The sequence below is a fragment of the Polyodon spathula genome, chromosome 9 (assembly GCF_017654505.1).
Source record: "Polyodon spathula isolate WHYD16114869_AA chromosome 9, ASM1765450v1, whole genome shotgun sequence".
NCBI lineage: Eukaryota > Metazoa > Chordata > Actinopteri > Acipenseriformes > Polyodontidae > Polyodon > Polyodon spathula.
In genome coordinates, this window is record NC_054542.1 from 5,884,891 (window position 1) to 5,900,031 (window position 15,141).

The 15,141-nt window shown below is 38.3% G+C and overlaps 2 protein-coding genes across 2 annotated transcripts; both read right to left on the reverse strand.

Annotated features, from left to right (window-relative positions):
- Window positions 1-3,084: 3,084 nt before the first annotated feature.
- Window positions 3,085-4,053, reverse strand: LOC121321246 (olfactory receptor 52A5-like). The gene has a single exon (XM_041260146.1). The coding sequence runs from the start codon at window positions 4,051-4,053 to the stop codon at window positions 3,085-3,087; it is 969 nt and encodes a 322-aa protein (XP_041116080.1).
- Window positions 4,054-5,854: 1,801 nt separating this feature from the next.
- LOC121321247 (olfactory receptor 52E4-like) lies at window positions 5,855-8,200 on the reverse strand. The gene is made up of 2 exons (XM_041260147.1): window positions 7,300-8,200; window positions 5,855-6,039 (listed from the first exon to the last, which is right to left on the reverse strand). The coding sequence occupies exons 1-2, from the start codon at window positions 8,198-8,200 to the stop codon at window positions 5,855-5,857; spliced, it is 1,086 nt and encodes a 361-aa protein (XP_041116081.1).
- Window positions 8,201-15,141: the final 6,941 nt, after the last annotated feature.

Here is a 15,141-nt window from a genome sequence, read left to right on the forward strand (position 1 = left end):
TTGCAGTCCGATATTTATACTGCGGCTAGCTGGGCTACACCGCATACTTTATCCTGGTTCTACCGCCTTAATGTGGTAGATCCTGCCCTGTCTTAGTTAGGCACAAGGGTCCTTGAGGGTATAAGTTCACACTGCTAACCCCCTCATATGCTGCCATTCCTTCTACCTTGCAATGGCTCCGATAAACATTATCCCATACATAATGTCATTGGTGTTCATCTTCGAATTGAAAGGGAACGTTAGGTTATTTACCATAACTCTGGTTCCCTGAAAGAAAAGACGACCACCAACCGCGAGGTCACATCAGTTGCCCTCATGGGAAAAAGAGAAATGGCTTCCTTGGGATGACTTGAGTGCATCATCCCAGGAAGGGGTCTATCAGCAGCTCTGGTATAGAGAGCTCAGCGATACCTACCCAATGGGCAGGCATATCCCATACATAATGTCATTGGTGGTCGTCTTCTCTTTCAAGGAACCCAGGTTATGGTAAGTAAATGGTTGTGTTAATCAAAACACAAAACACAGAATATTCCTTATTAAACACATAATCAGAATTATTAAACAAGTAATCCATACATGTCTTTATTTTATTTGATGTATAATAAATGACTGTGCTGTCAATTTGCTGAGCATACTGCTACAGTTCTGTAAAAATGTGAATACAAAATAGCAAACCCAGGATGATTAAACAATGCTATTGTTGCTGACAGACTAAGAATGAAAGCTGAAAACTGGGACAATCCCAGTTTTCCTGGGAGGTCTTGTAACCATATTGATATTATTATTATTTAGCTTGGATTACTGAGAATATCAAATTCTGGGGCTACTTGGGGATGTCTGTCTCTTCAGCTATCCATCCAGCTGTTCACTCTTACATGTTTGCATATACGGTATGTGGAGAAACGCTTTTCAAATGATGGTTAAACATTCCATTTCCAGTCCTTATTCCATACTATTCTGTACATGCTGTTGATATAAGTCATAGTCATTAACTCTGCCACCATACATATAGCTCTAATTTAGAATTTACAGCTGTGGTGCATGTTATCAACTTGTTATAAAAGATGTCATTTAATGGAACTAATTAGGCTATTTTTCTGCTTGAAACTATACTTATTTGTATTGAAAGTCTTAGTCGCCCTGTAGTTAAAGATAAAAAACAAAATTTGTTGATGTAAAAAAGTTTCACTTAACTGTTGCTGATGCTAACTGAACAGTAAATTCATAAATGAACTATGAATAATAAGGTTTTGTTCTGAAAAGTTTAGTTTGTGGACTAAACTGAAATAGTTTGTTTATAACTTTGTAAGGGATGAAACTAAACTAACTAGCTTAGTTTTAGTTTGTAAGTCATATAGTGTCTCTGACTATACATTTTTGTCATAATCGTGAGATGAATAAAAATGTCACAGATGTATTTTATATACACGCAGAACATGAAGGGGCAAAAGATAACACTGAGGGCCCCTTTCTCAACGATGCTTATGACCACTCTTTAACAGAGTATATGTGGTTGGCTGTTTTATCTATATAATGGGCATAACATTGCCGTTATTGTGTTGTTTAGGGTGAAAACCACATTGGCATGATACTAAAAACCATTAGAGTAATATACAGTATATGGACTAGGCCAGACCAAATCTCATGAAATACGTATATAAGAGGGATACACAGGATAGGAAGGTGTTTTTTTGTTTGATTTTTTTTTTAAATCACTGGGATATCCATTAATAACAGGAAATGACACAGTTTGGATTAACAGACATCACACAGGATCCCTTTCACTCCAATCCCCAGTCTGCTGCTGGGAGACTGATTCTGTTGAAGTCAGACTCACAAGGGAACACTTCTTGTACCTTTTAGTAGAGCAAAAAAACAGGCATGGCAAATATTTTTAATTAGTTAATTGTATCAAATTTACTAGCGTTGTTACACAAGCGTTGTTGTATTAAATCATGATGATACAGTTGTCTTTTCTAATTTGTCCTTTATTTTAACAGTATTTATTTTTGACATGTAAAACCTAAAAATAAAAAAAAAATAAAAATCTGGCACAACTCGTATTTTATTTAAATTTCGGTTTATGCAGTATATGGTCAAAAAAAAGCAGTGTTTAAAATACAGGAGAAATACATTCTACAAGATCATAAATGCTGTGTTTAAAAACAAATATTACACTTTCTCCTTTATCAAGGATCATAGTCAGGAATCTTTCCAAATTATTACAACTGAGATCTGCTGAAAGTAGCTCTGGCAAGCTTCTTTGACCAAACAGAAGAAGAAGAAAAAAACATACAATAGAGGGGTTTAGAGACCTCTTCAGTCAGTATTTTTTTAAAAACATTTCAAATTATTGCCATTTGCAGATGACTCCTAAAATGAGAGTGCTTTATAGTTTAGTTATTTTATAAACAAGGTTATAAAACAATACTGAAATAAGAAAGCCCTTTACAAAGCATAGAACGATATATATTTTTGATCCTTTGCACTTTTATTATTTTCATATTTGGTGAACGATCGGATAGCTGACTGCTTTTAATCTTAGACTTTTCTGTCCCTTAGTAGTAAGATAAGATGCAATTCATATTATACCAGCCTTAAATAGCATTCGGAACAACTCAAGAAAAAAAAGTCATGTATGTACCCCCAAAAGTATAAAATTAAAATAGCTGGGAATTTGTGTCAATGATCTCCTTGAACAATCGTGTATAGAGTTTAGCCCAATTTATAGGGCAAGATTTGTTTCACAAGAATGAAAACATGAATAAGAAACTGTTGGTTCCATGTATAGTGTCTTATAGGAAAAAAATTGCAGAAAGTTACAAAAATGTCCAGGTGGATTATCATCTATTGAGGAACAATGAATCCCCAATAAAAAAAATATATATATAACAACATTCACTGGAGACACATTCTACAAGGAGCAGCTACAGAATATTCTACCAGCATTTTAAACAGCTATTCAATAATGGTTTTCTTGTATTGTGTAAAAGTGAGCCATTTTTAGCAATATCATACATAATATTTGGTGCCTTACATGTAACATGTTACAATTAGTACATCCATGTACATTCAATTAAACACTCATACAGGTATGTTAGTTGCTGGGTTCACTTTTTTCCTTAATACATGCTTCAGAAATGAGTCACGTATTTCTTTTGTCTTGACGGCATAAATTATAGGGTTTAAAGCTGGTGGGACGAGAAGATACAAGACTGCAAACAAAACGTGAATATGAGGAGGGACTTTCTCACCCATCCTGTATACTAAAAAATTAAACAGTGAAGTTACATAAAAATACATAATAATAAACAGGTGACAGCCACATGTGTTGAAGGCCTTGAGACGGGCTGCACTTGATCCAAGCTTTAGGACGACTCTCAGAATCATTACATAAGTGAATGTAATAAATAAGACATCTACACCTAATATAGAAAATGCTACAGAAATCCCATAACGGCTGTTATTGGTTATATCTGTGCATGCCAATTTTGCAACAGCCATGTGATCACAATAGCAGTGCGATATGACATTGCTGGAACAGTAAGGCAACATTGAAGCAAAGATTGGTATAAGCGCTGTTAAAATTAAACCTCTTATTATAAAAGCACAAAATATTTTACCCAGGAATGCAGTGGATAAAATGGAAGCATAACGTAAAGGATTACATATGGCAACGTACCTATCATAAGCCATGACTACCAATATTGAAGATTCAAGTGATGTAAAAAAATAAATGAAGAACATTTGAATGAAACAAGATTCAAAAGTAATGAATGAGGGATTATGTCTAAATATTTGCAGCATGTTTGGTAATATAGTGGAGCACAAACCTATATCTACTACTGCCAACACAGACAGGAAAAAATACATGGGGGTGTGCAGAGCCTGTTCATGCCTCACTACAAATACTATTATACTGTTAGCTGCAAGAGCGAAAATAAACATGATCGTGAACGGAATTGAAAGCCACTGCTGAACACTAGCCAGCCCGGGAAACCCAATCAAAACAAACCCAGCTGGACGCACGCTGGACACGTTGACTGCAGACATAGCCCAAGTCCTGTGAAAAAGAAAAGACATGGATCGTAATAATAAACATGCATAACAACAGCAACTCATAGTTAAATTAGTACACCACACCTGGACTCACTCACGCAGAGATGTATCAGAAGCTCAGTACATTACACATCAAAGAAAATTGTACAGCCTCGCTGATCCAACATAGATGAATATAGGACACATTGTAGGGTAAAACGACTATCTACATATTGTTTAATTCTTTAACAAAAGCAAGTATAACTTTAACAAATATAACAATTCTCATCAAAGAGCTCACCACCAGTACAGTACTTTGAATGATAAACTGCAGTAGTATCAGCCTCTTCAGTGAAATCCCCTCATCCTGGAGACTGTGTTTTATAAACAGTGAGTGTGTATTCATTGTGGAATTAATTGAAGTATTCCTCTTTTGTTTGTTTGTATCTAATAAGTAAAAAGATTTAGTTACTCACACGGGAGACAAGAGCACGTAGGTGCTGTCAATGGGAGGTTCAGTGCGTCACTAAGGCAGACATGCAGTTTCAGGCTGTGTTGTTGTTTTAATCCTTTTCATTTATTTAATAGTATCTCTTTATTATATATTTTTTCAAATGTAAACATTTGGTTTCACAGAACCCCAATTAGCTAAGGTACCGTTAGGTAGTCCAACATTGGTGCTTGTCAGGGTCTGTGAAACCAAAGAGTTTATAAAAAAAAAAAGACTCAATCACCATTCAAAAAAGACTCAATCGCTGCTAACAAAACTATTTAAAAAAAAACATTTTTAGAACTGATTCTGAAAGAGCACTGTGCACCACGCCTTTCTCCACTGAGGATGGACAGCCAATTTAGTCTGCCAGTAATGAGGACTGTATTGTATGCATAGTTACCTACTGTAACCACTATAATGAAAAAGGGAATCATATACACCTATAAAGGACCTGTGTCATAGTTTTATTTGGCCGCACCCCCACATGACAAATAACATGTAATCGGACAAAAACTTTAAAATTACTGGACCTGTTTAAGTAACTTTATTTTGACACATACACAGTACCGTAGGTCAAATGTTGTGTCATATATATGTTACATACATGATAACTGTTTTTTTGTTCTTGTTACAAGTAACAGGACCCCACAGAGCCTAGGATCATTTTTGTGTGTTTTACATAAAGAAAAGAAAATACAACAAACCAAAAGAACGTTGTATTAACTTATTTACAGATGAGAATTGCATGGTTTCTGTATTATGATTTGGAATATTGACTCAATCAGAATGTCAAGTCGTTGAAAAGGAACTTTGTTATATCGGCCATTCACAACTTAAGGGGTGTCAAATGACAGAAAAAAATAAATAAATAAGAAAAAGAAAAACAAAAATGTGAACCCTCACCTGACCCCTTTCCAGGCATGATTTCTAAATGGCCAACCTACATAAAACATACAGCTATGGCCAAAAGTTGTGCATCACCCTATAGAATGAACACATTTTACTTCATAAAGTCGAATGAAACCTGTTGAATAATGTTACATTAACATATTGAATTGCATGCCACATCATAGTTTTCCATATACTTAACAAAAAACTGACAAAAATGGAAAATTATTGTGGCTTCCAGTAGACTTTTGCAATATAATTTTGTAGTTTCTTAGATTACATGATGTTAAATAAATTATGTTCATATAGTTTTTTAGTTTTTTTTTTATTATGTCTCAATCTTAAAATTCTAGGAGATGCAAAACTTTTGGGCATAGTTTTACACATAGCTGAAATATAGTTAGAGCATGGAGCACAGGCATTGTGAACAGTCATTTAGGGAACCAGGCATAAAGGATTGGGGGGTGGAGGAGTATATGCTGGTGGAGCGAGCATGGCCTTGTACATTTTAACACTTTTTATAGCACTGTTCCTCAATTCTTCTAAGAGCCGCTGGTTTGCACTGGCCATCTGGTGCCACTTATAGTATGGACTCAGAATCTCCTTCATGACAGTCTCACCTGCATTTTGAAGCATTCTCTGTGTGCCCATGTACTGTATTTGGCATAGTGGTGCTTTTGGAAACGGGCCAAGTGCTCCATGGACACAAAGCTATGTCATAACTGTTTATCCTGTGTCCTGTGCACAGAAGCTGCTCAAACAAATCCATTCATTCAGATCCATCTTTTTATTATTGTTTTTGTCCTGATTTGGCTGATACTAATAGAGGTGAATAATAGTAGTAAACAAATACCACAGATAACATCTTAAAATGTATTAATTTGTTTGTTTTTATATTTTACTTTTTGCACTGTATTCCTTTAAAGAAGCCATTTTTTTCTTCTAAATTTTTCTTCTAAATTTTTAATGTGAGTATAGTGATGTGTGTATTAGAATTTGCAACACAATCCTGAGAAAAGATCAACAAGAGCTTTACTCCCGATCTCCAATTATCCCTGACATACAGGCAGGCATCAGCAAAGCAGGAATCATTGGCTGGGAGATGTCAAGTAATAAGAGGACTCCTCCAACTCAGAGGCTGATAACTAGGACAGATGTGTTGTTACTGCAGGCATGTTCATTGAGCAATATGGTGATATGCTTTACCAATATACCTAATAGACAAGTTTTGTAGCATTTCCCTTGCAAATAAATGGAGTATTCCTTTGTATAATAAAGAGCTTGTAAGTGTGTAATTGAGGTTGTATCTTTGTAAATGCATCTTTATTTTAAATGTCACATATAATTTTGTAACATCTTAATAATATTTATACACCCATCTACTTTATATAGGCTGCTAATGTACTTCAAACATATTAACAAATAACAACAAAAAAATGTTTGCAAAAACAATTTTTATTAAGATATATATCTGCCTAAATTAAAAAAAAAAATTATAATACAAAAAAATTACACATATAATTTCCATTTCACATATGGATTATTTATACGTTTTATATACACCAAAAATATCAAGACTATATAAATATACAAGCTGTTGCCTTCTGTATTAAGTACTCTGTCAGTACTACCTCTTGTCTTCTAGCTGCAGTAAACCAGTCAGTTTTTTTATTACTAGCATCTTCACACATTATTCAATTGACAGGTTGCTGTTTTAAAATCATTTCTATTTGCCAAGTGTAAATGAATGACTCATTTATTTGTGATACTAGCAAACAAAACAAAAACCAACAACCTGTATATTTAAAGCAATTTTTAAAAAAATCATTTATCATTTGGGTTAATCTTGTTCTTTAGAACATGCTTTCGAAATCCTTGACGAATTTCTTTAGTCCTCACTCCATAAACTATAGGATTCAACATCGGTGGGACAAGAAGATATAAGACAGCAAACATAACATGAATTCGGGGTGGTATATTTTTACCAAACCTATAAGTTACAAAAGTAAACAACATGGTTGTATAAAAATACAATATAACAAACAAATGGGAACCACAGGTGTTAAATGCCTTGAGCCGAGCTGCCTTTGATCCAAGCTTTGAGACAGCTCGAAGAATCATTACATAAGTAAATAGGATAAACAAGACATCCGTGCCCATTATCACAAAGGCTGCAGTTAGACCATAATAACTATTCATTGTGATATCTTTACAGGCCAACTTTGCAACAGCCATATGATCACAAAAGCAATGCTGGATAGCGTTAGCTGAACAGTAAGGCAACATTGATGCTAAAACAGGTACAAGTCCAGCTAAAATAAAACATCTTACAAAAAGCGCCCCCAAAATTTTAGCTATTTTAGATGTAGTCAATATAGTTGTGTAAAGCAAGGGGTTGTATATTGCAACATACCTGTCATAAGCCATTACTGCCAGTGTTGAAGACTCCAGTGAAGACAGGACATGAATGAAGAACATTTGACTAAAACATCCTTCAAAAGAAATACTGGTGACTTTTTGCCAGAAAATCTGCAGCATTTTAGGGATTGTAGATGTGCATAAACCAATATCTACCATTGCCAACACAGAAAGTAAAGTATACATAGGTGAATGTAGATTAGGTTCAAGTTTAACAATGTAAATTAGCAAAATATTCCCAACAATGGCTAGACTATACATCACAGAGAAAGGAATAGTGAGCCAGTGCTGGTAGCCTTCTAGTCCAGGAAATCCAATTAGAATAAACTCTGTGTTTACAGTCGAGATGTTTCCTGTTGACATTTCTGGTTTCTGTAAAAATGATATCATTGGATTACATTCAAAGCTAATCATATCCACATACCGTTATCATATTAGTAGCACAGCTGTATAATGTAAATGCATTTTAGAAATACTGTTGAAGTAGACTTGTTTATGTTGTGTTAATTATTAGCTCATATTATAAATATAAGTTAATCTAATAAACAGTAATAAATAGTGACATCTATTAATACATGTTTTATTAACGTTTATATTATAAATGATGTTTTAAAGAATGAAAAGATTAAGTTACATTATGTTTTATAATTTTTTTATTTATTTTTTTATTAAAGAAAGACCCTCGTTATATAAATAAAACACATTATCATTATACAATAAAGCCTTATAATACTGTTTCAAATGAAAAGACTCACCAGGATGGAAGGATTTGAGTACTAAAATTTAAACGGTGTACTGAAGTAAGGTCCACTACAACAGGGTATTTATGACATAGCAGGATATACTCAGTGGGATTAATTTATCCTTTGTGGTCATTTCTAATAAGCTTTTTTTTTTTACAGAATCTTCTCAACCCCACAAGAGAATGAGAAGGTAATTGGCCAATTTCGTTTCAGTGGAGCAATACCTGTGATACGCTTATGCAATCTCAAAACTACCACTAAGCAGGTGTTGCTGTACCTTGAAAGCCCATGCTGAAAATACCATTTGCCAGCGTTTAACAAACTAAGAAAAAAAAGCTTCCTGTGCTACAGCACAGATACTGAAGATATAATTGCATTATGCAAGTAGTACCAGGAGCGTGCCGACTTGGTTAACAAACTGTCCAAATATTGATTGAAATGGCTCTCCAGAATGGGAATTGCACAACACTTTTCTAAACACTGGCAGAGTACTGAAACCAAGGTGTGTGGCTGTACTGTGTAAAGGATCATCTTTGTTCCTGAAGCTTAAATGGAACATTACCTAACAGGAAGCAGTTTTTTTTTTTTTTTTTCTTAAGAATTGGATACATGTGTCCGTGAAATAAATAAATAAATAAATAAGAATAAGAATACAAAAAGCAAAATTGATCAAAATCCAGAAACGTGATTGCAAACATAACTTAAAATTATTTCCAGGGCTGGCGCAAGGATTTTTACCACCCTAGCAAAATAAAATTTTGCGGCCTTCCCTTTTTATTCACACAGAAACCCAAGATAGAATTGTTTTCCTGTAACTCACTGAAGAGTCCCATCTATTATTTTTTATAATACATGGATACCCTTAATATTAAAGAAGATAAGGTTCAGTAGTTCAGTTTTTTTTTTTTTTTTTAAACAGTGTTTTTCAGTGCTGTACAGATGTTCTATGTCATTATCCGTTTAGTTTCTATGACATACAAATGTACCAGTGTGACAGGCTGGCGAGTGGATTGAGGCTCAGAGACAGAGTAAAGGCAAAAATACAGTTCTTTAAATAAAAATAGTCAAACAAACAGGCACAAGGGCCAACAGAATGAGGTTCAAACAGAAATAATCAAAAATGAACTTACAAGTAAACAATCAGGTTGCAGGTCTTTAAAAGATACTCTTAATTCTAAACACAAAACTCTGCAACACAAACACACACACCCAGCCAGGCCCTCTCCCCTGGCTTTTATCCCCTGTGGCTGGAGCCCAATTAATCAATAATTATTCAATTAGAGCTCCAGCCACATTCTCACATGTTTTTCTGGCAGGGAGAAATTTAACCCCCTCCCTGCCAGTTCCAAACATATTCATATAAACGGGGAGTTCCCCATCACAACCAGGTTTACTTTTTTTTAATGTATTCTCATTTTGTTGATCATTGATGAACATTTCTGTACCGTGGGCATTGTCGAATGATTGAAAATGACACATTTTGTGTTTGAATTGAAAGTGATGGTCTCGAGGAGGCAACCGGGTCAAAGTTCAAGTATACTTTTGTTTCATTTTGATGTATGAATTAGTAAAAATGTATGAAAGTATGACAAAAATCTTCACTAATATACAATTGAACAAGAACTGTTGAGTATTTATTTTTGTTTCATATAGTTTAAATGGCAGTTTATATCTGACAGTGAAAACAAAATAAATATTGTGATAGTTGTTATCGGCATGAGGTGAGTTGTCGGTGTGGTTAGTTGTGCGTACCACGTGAAAGATTTCAAGGAGCGAGCCTGGATATATACAAACTTTTTTTAATTATTGTTTTAACTGGCGAGTGAGCGAGTGTTGGGCATTGCAAAATAATGCAGCAGGGGCGGTTCTATGATGCGCTATAAACAGATATGCTATGGTTTGACTGTGATACTAAAGTGTAAGATTGCACTGTGTCTACAGATTCAGGACAAATGCCATCCCGGAGGTGTTAAGCCCAGGACCGGGAATTGAACTTTACATTTCAGGACTGTCCTGTCCAATTAGGGACAGGTGGTCACCCTACGTAGAGTTTCAGTTTGCCCCGCCATTTCCTTGTTCCCTTTCAATTCAAAGATGACCACCAATGCCATTACGTATGGGATATGACTCCATTGGGTAGGTATCACTGGGCTCTCTATACCAGAGCTGCCAATAGGCCCCTTCCTAGGATGATGCACTTGTCCCGCCCACTGAGGGGTTAAAACTGTCATCCTGAGGAAGCCATTCCTATTTATCCTTTTGAAGACGGTATGGTAAGACCTCTGTGTTGAGCTGAGCGTGTTGATAGAAAAGAGCTTCTTGAGTTGAATTGAGGTGATTGTATTTTCCTTGCATTCATGCTGAAAGCTGGCTCGCCGCTTTCCCGGAATCAATGACTTTGAAAAGACAGAGCCTTTTGCCTTTCTGTCTTTCAGCGGCGTCCTCGCTTGCGTGGTAGGCGGCTCTTTGCTATCTGTCTGTCATGTGTGAATGACTGCAGGTGCAGTCACCCGCGAGTGGTTGTCTATTTATTTCTGAGTACACAGTTCCTCCATGGGGCTAGGCCTTGCCGCATCCCCGCTGTCGAGTAGACCTCACCGTCTGCGTAGTCCCGCCCACCTCAGTGAGTTGAGCCTTGTAAACAAATAGTGTGCTCTCCCCTATACTATCTTTCTACCATGGTTTTTGCTGTCTGCTTCAACTAGCCCACCGCGGCTTCAGCCCTTGTATCCCCCTGGTGCACGCTATGCGCTGACCAGGTGTGTATGACCAGGTACATTTGTGTAGCGACCCCCCAGTGCTTCGGTACCATGGTGCACACATAGCCCTTGGTACTTAGGTATCTTGGCGCACAAGTGCTCAATGCATATGGCACACGGTGCCCAGCACCACAGCATCAGTGCACAGCCACAGCCACAGCATCAGTGTACAGTCACAGCACTGCATGGTACTCGGTGCATGTGGTGCTTGGTACCCACTGCTACAGCGCTAGTGCACAAACACATGGTGCCGCATGGTACATGGTGCACATTGTGCTTAGGCACTGCCACAGAACTAGCGCAAGAGCTCACAGTGCTGCACGGTACTCGGTGCATGTAATGCCCTGTGCGCATGGGGCTCAACACACATGGTGAACGCGGTGCACATGATGCTTGGTACTACTGCTACACTAGTGCATGGGCATACAGTGCTGCATGGTACACGGTGCATGAGGTGCCCACGCACAACACCAGGCCCATGTCAGGCAAGTCGGGGTTCCACCCCTGCATGGCCTGCAATATGAATATCCCGCAAGAGGATAAGCATACCCTCTGTGCGCGGTGTCCAACATGCCAACTTTGCCCTCGAGAGGGACGTGGCCTGCATCTGTGCGGCTTTTCAGCCTTAGGTGAAAGAAGCTTGGTTGGAGAGGGCCACGACGGCGAGCTCCGCGTCCTCTATGGCCGGACCGTTGGCGGCTCTTGGAGCCCCAGAGCACCTCCTCAATGACCTATCCCAGGACCCTTGCTGGACATCCCTGATGCGCAGGCCTCCCATAGTCGCTCCCCATCTCCGCAGACGAAAAGGGTGAAGCGTTCCAAGCAGGCAAAGCCCAGATGGCTCAGGTCCTGGAGCTCTTTGCCAAAGAGGCAAGGTGGTCTCAGCCTCTGATCAGGCCTCATTGCAGCCCCAATTGCCACCCCCCCCAGAGGGAGTACTGGGTGGATGGGAAGAGGCATCCCAGCTGGCGCAATACATACTTTCCATAGCGGCCTCTGGGGATGGGGCCTCCATCTCCTCTGACATGCAGGTAGGCTTAGTAAGAACCTGGCTTCAAAGTAGCCTCAGAAGCCAGTGCCCCCCCATTGTCTAGCTCAGTTTCCGCACTTATGGGATAAGCTGCAACCTTCCTGAAGGTCCCTTAGACGTCAGCGGTAAAACCATGCTGGTTTCTCGCCCTCAGAAGTTCCCGGCCTTCCCAGACTTCATGGAGGAGGTATGCTCCTCCTGGGATCGTCTGGCCTCTTGTCCTAGCATACTAAAGCAGGCCACACCTCTTGCATCTCTATAAAAGCTTGGTCTAGCAGGGTTCCCCCCGGTAGACTCCACCATTGTGGCCCTGGTTAAGGCCCCACCAGTGGGTGGGTTTGCTAGAGACCCGGCTTGCCCGAAACCTCAATGCAAGGTGACGGAAACGCATCTCAAGAGGATGTATGCCGCAGAAGCGCAGGCAATTCGCCTGTAGAACATGGCGAGTGTGCTTGTGGCTTATATGGATGGTGTACTGTGCGAGGCCCCACTCCCTGAGCCGGTGACCATGGAGTTTGCTTCAACGGAGGATGAGAGATTGCATTTTCTCTGCGCAGTGTGGTCATTGAGATGCTACGTGTATAGGACAATCTGACCAGCTCTTCATCTGTCACGGGACATGGACCCTAGGACAGACCCTCTCTAAACAGCGTCTGTCGCATTGGATTGTGGACACAGTCTCAACTGCGTATAATGGTGCTGGCTTGCCCCCATCTGCTTGTGCTCACGACGGCTCTGGTATACATTATTCCATACATAATGTCATTGGTGGTCATCTTCAAATTGAAAGGGAACGTTAGGTTACTTACCGTAACCCTGGTTCCCTGAAAGACAGGACAACCACCAACTGCGAGGTCACATCAGTCGCCCTCACGGGTTCGATGGAAAAAGAGAAATGGCTTCCTTGGGATGACAGTTTTATCCCCTTGGTGGGCTGGACCGAGTGCATCATCCCAGGAAGGAGCCTATCGGCAGCTCTGGTATAGGGAGTTCAGTATGTATGGGATACGCCTCCACAATGGGCAGGCATATCCCATACATAATGTCATTGGTGGTCATCTTCGAATTGAAAAGGGAACCAGGGTTGCGGTAAGTAACCTGATGTTTTGGTTTGCGTTTTTGGTCTGACGTCACCCCTGCAGCCATCCTGTTCACAGGAGCACAATGAGCATTGAGCACACTGACAGGAAACCAACATTTTCCAGAGATCAAGATCAGAATCAATTTTAAAACAGAAATAAGTGATTTAATATAAATGATAGACGTCTAAATAAATGCATTTCCTAGTATATTTCCATGTTGACAAAGTTAATTGTCATTAAACTCGGATGGCCTGTAATATACATATGCATGGATACAAATACCTGGGGTCTACACAAATCTGCAAAATATATAAATAAATAAATAAAAAAGGAGAACAACATTTTTACCTTACTTTTGTGACTTATTTCTCTTACTGTATGACAGGTATTGACTTTTGTTCTACATTTCATCTAAGTGTGTTGGGAACTACAAATTAAATATCAAATGGTGCTTTTGGCTAATTTGCTTTTGCTGCACCAATACACTGAAAACACTTTAAACTATCCTGGATGTATAGAGAGTCTCTGGCAGGTCTTGCTGATAACTTGGTGCAATGAACTACTGTTCCTCTCTCTCTCTCTCTCTCTCTCTCTCTCTCTCTCTCTCTCTCTCTCTCTCTCTCTCTCTCTCTCTCTCTCTCTCTCGATCCTCTCCAGCTCCTCCCAGTCTCTCTCTCATCTACGCCTCCCCGTCTCCAAATCTCTCTCTCTCTCTCTCTCTCTCTATATATATATATATATATATATATATATTGTTCCTCTGTGTAGAAAACTCAATAGAATAAGGTTTGGTTTACTTTTGTTCTGTATTTCTATTCAAAAGCAATTCTCATCAAAGAGCTCACCACCAGTACAGTACTTTGAATGATAAACTGCAGTAGTATCAGCCTCTTTGGTGAAATCCCCTCATCCTGGAGACTGTGTTTTATAAACAGTGAGTGTGTATTCATTGTGGAATTAATTGAGGTATTCCTCTTTTGTTTGTTTGTTTGTATCTAATAAGCAAATACAGTTACTCACACGGGAGACAAGAGCACGTAAGTGCTGTCAATGGGAGGTTCAGTGCATCGCTAAGGCAGACATGCAGTTTCAGGCTGTGTTGTTGTTTTAATCATTTTCATTTATTCAGTAGTATTCCTTTTATCATATTTTTTTCAAATGTAAACATTTTGTTACACAGAACCCCAATTATCACTTATCTTACTTTAACTATGGTAACATTAGGTAACCCAAGATTAGTGCTTATCAGGGTCTGTGAAACCCAAAAAAAGACTCAATCACCATTCAAAAGAGACTCAATCACCAACAAAACTATTAAAAAAAAATATAACATTTAGAACTGATTCTGAAATAGCACTGCTGAATAATGTTATATTAATATAAGTTACAAACCTCTTCATAGTTTTCCATAAAATTAACAAAAAACTGACACACGTTTTTAATTATTATGCCTTCCGGTAGACTTTTGCAATAGCATTTTGTAGTTTCTTCGATTACATGATGTTAAATAAAACATCTAAACTATGTTCATATACAAACCGCTTTGTAGTTTTCCATATACTGTACTTAACAAAAAACTGACAAAAATGTGTGAGGGTGGAATGAGCATAGCCATGTACATTTGAACACTTTTTTAAGCACTGTTCCTCAGTTCTTCTAAGAGCCGCTGGTTTACACTGACCATCTGGTG

Excerpts from the sequence above, each read along its gene's own strand:
- LOC121321247 (XM_041260147.1), bottom strand. The coding sequence starts at position 8,200 with ATGTCAACAGGAAACATCTCGACTGTAAACACAGAGTTTATTCTAATT. Across the intron at positions 6,040-7,299 it reads AGTGAGGACTAAAGAAATTC|GTGAGACTGTCATGAAGGAG; the intron begins GTCAAGGATTTC and ends TTCAAAATGCAG.
- LOC121321246 (XM_041260146.1), bottom strand. The coding sequence starts at position 4,053 with ATGTCTGCAGTCAACGTGTCCAGCGTGCGTCCAGCTGGGTTTGTTTTG.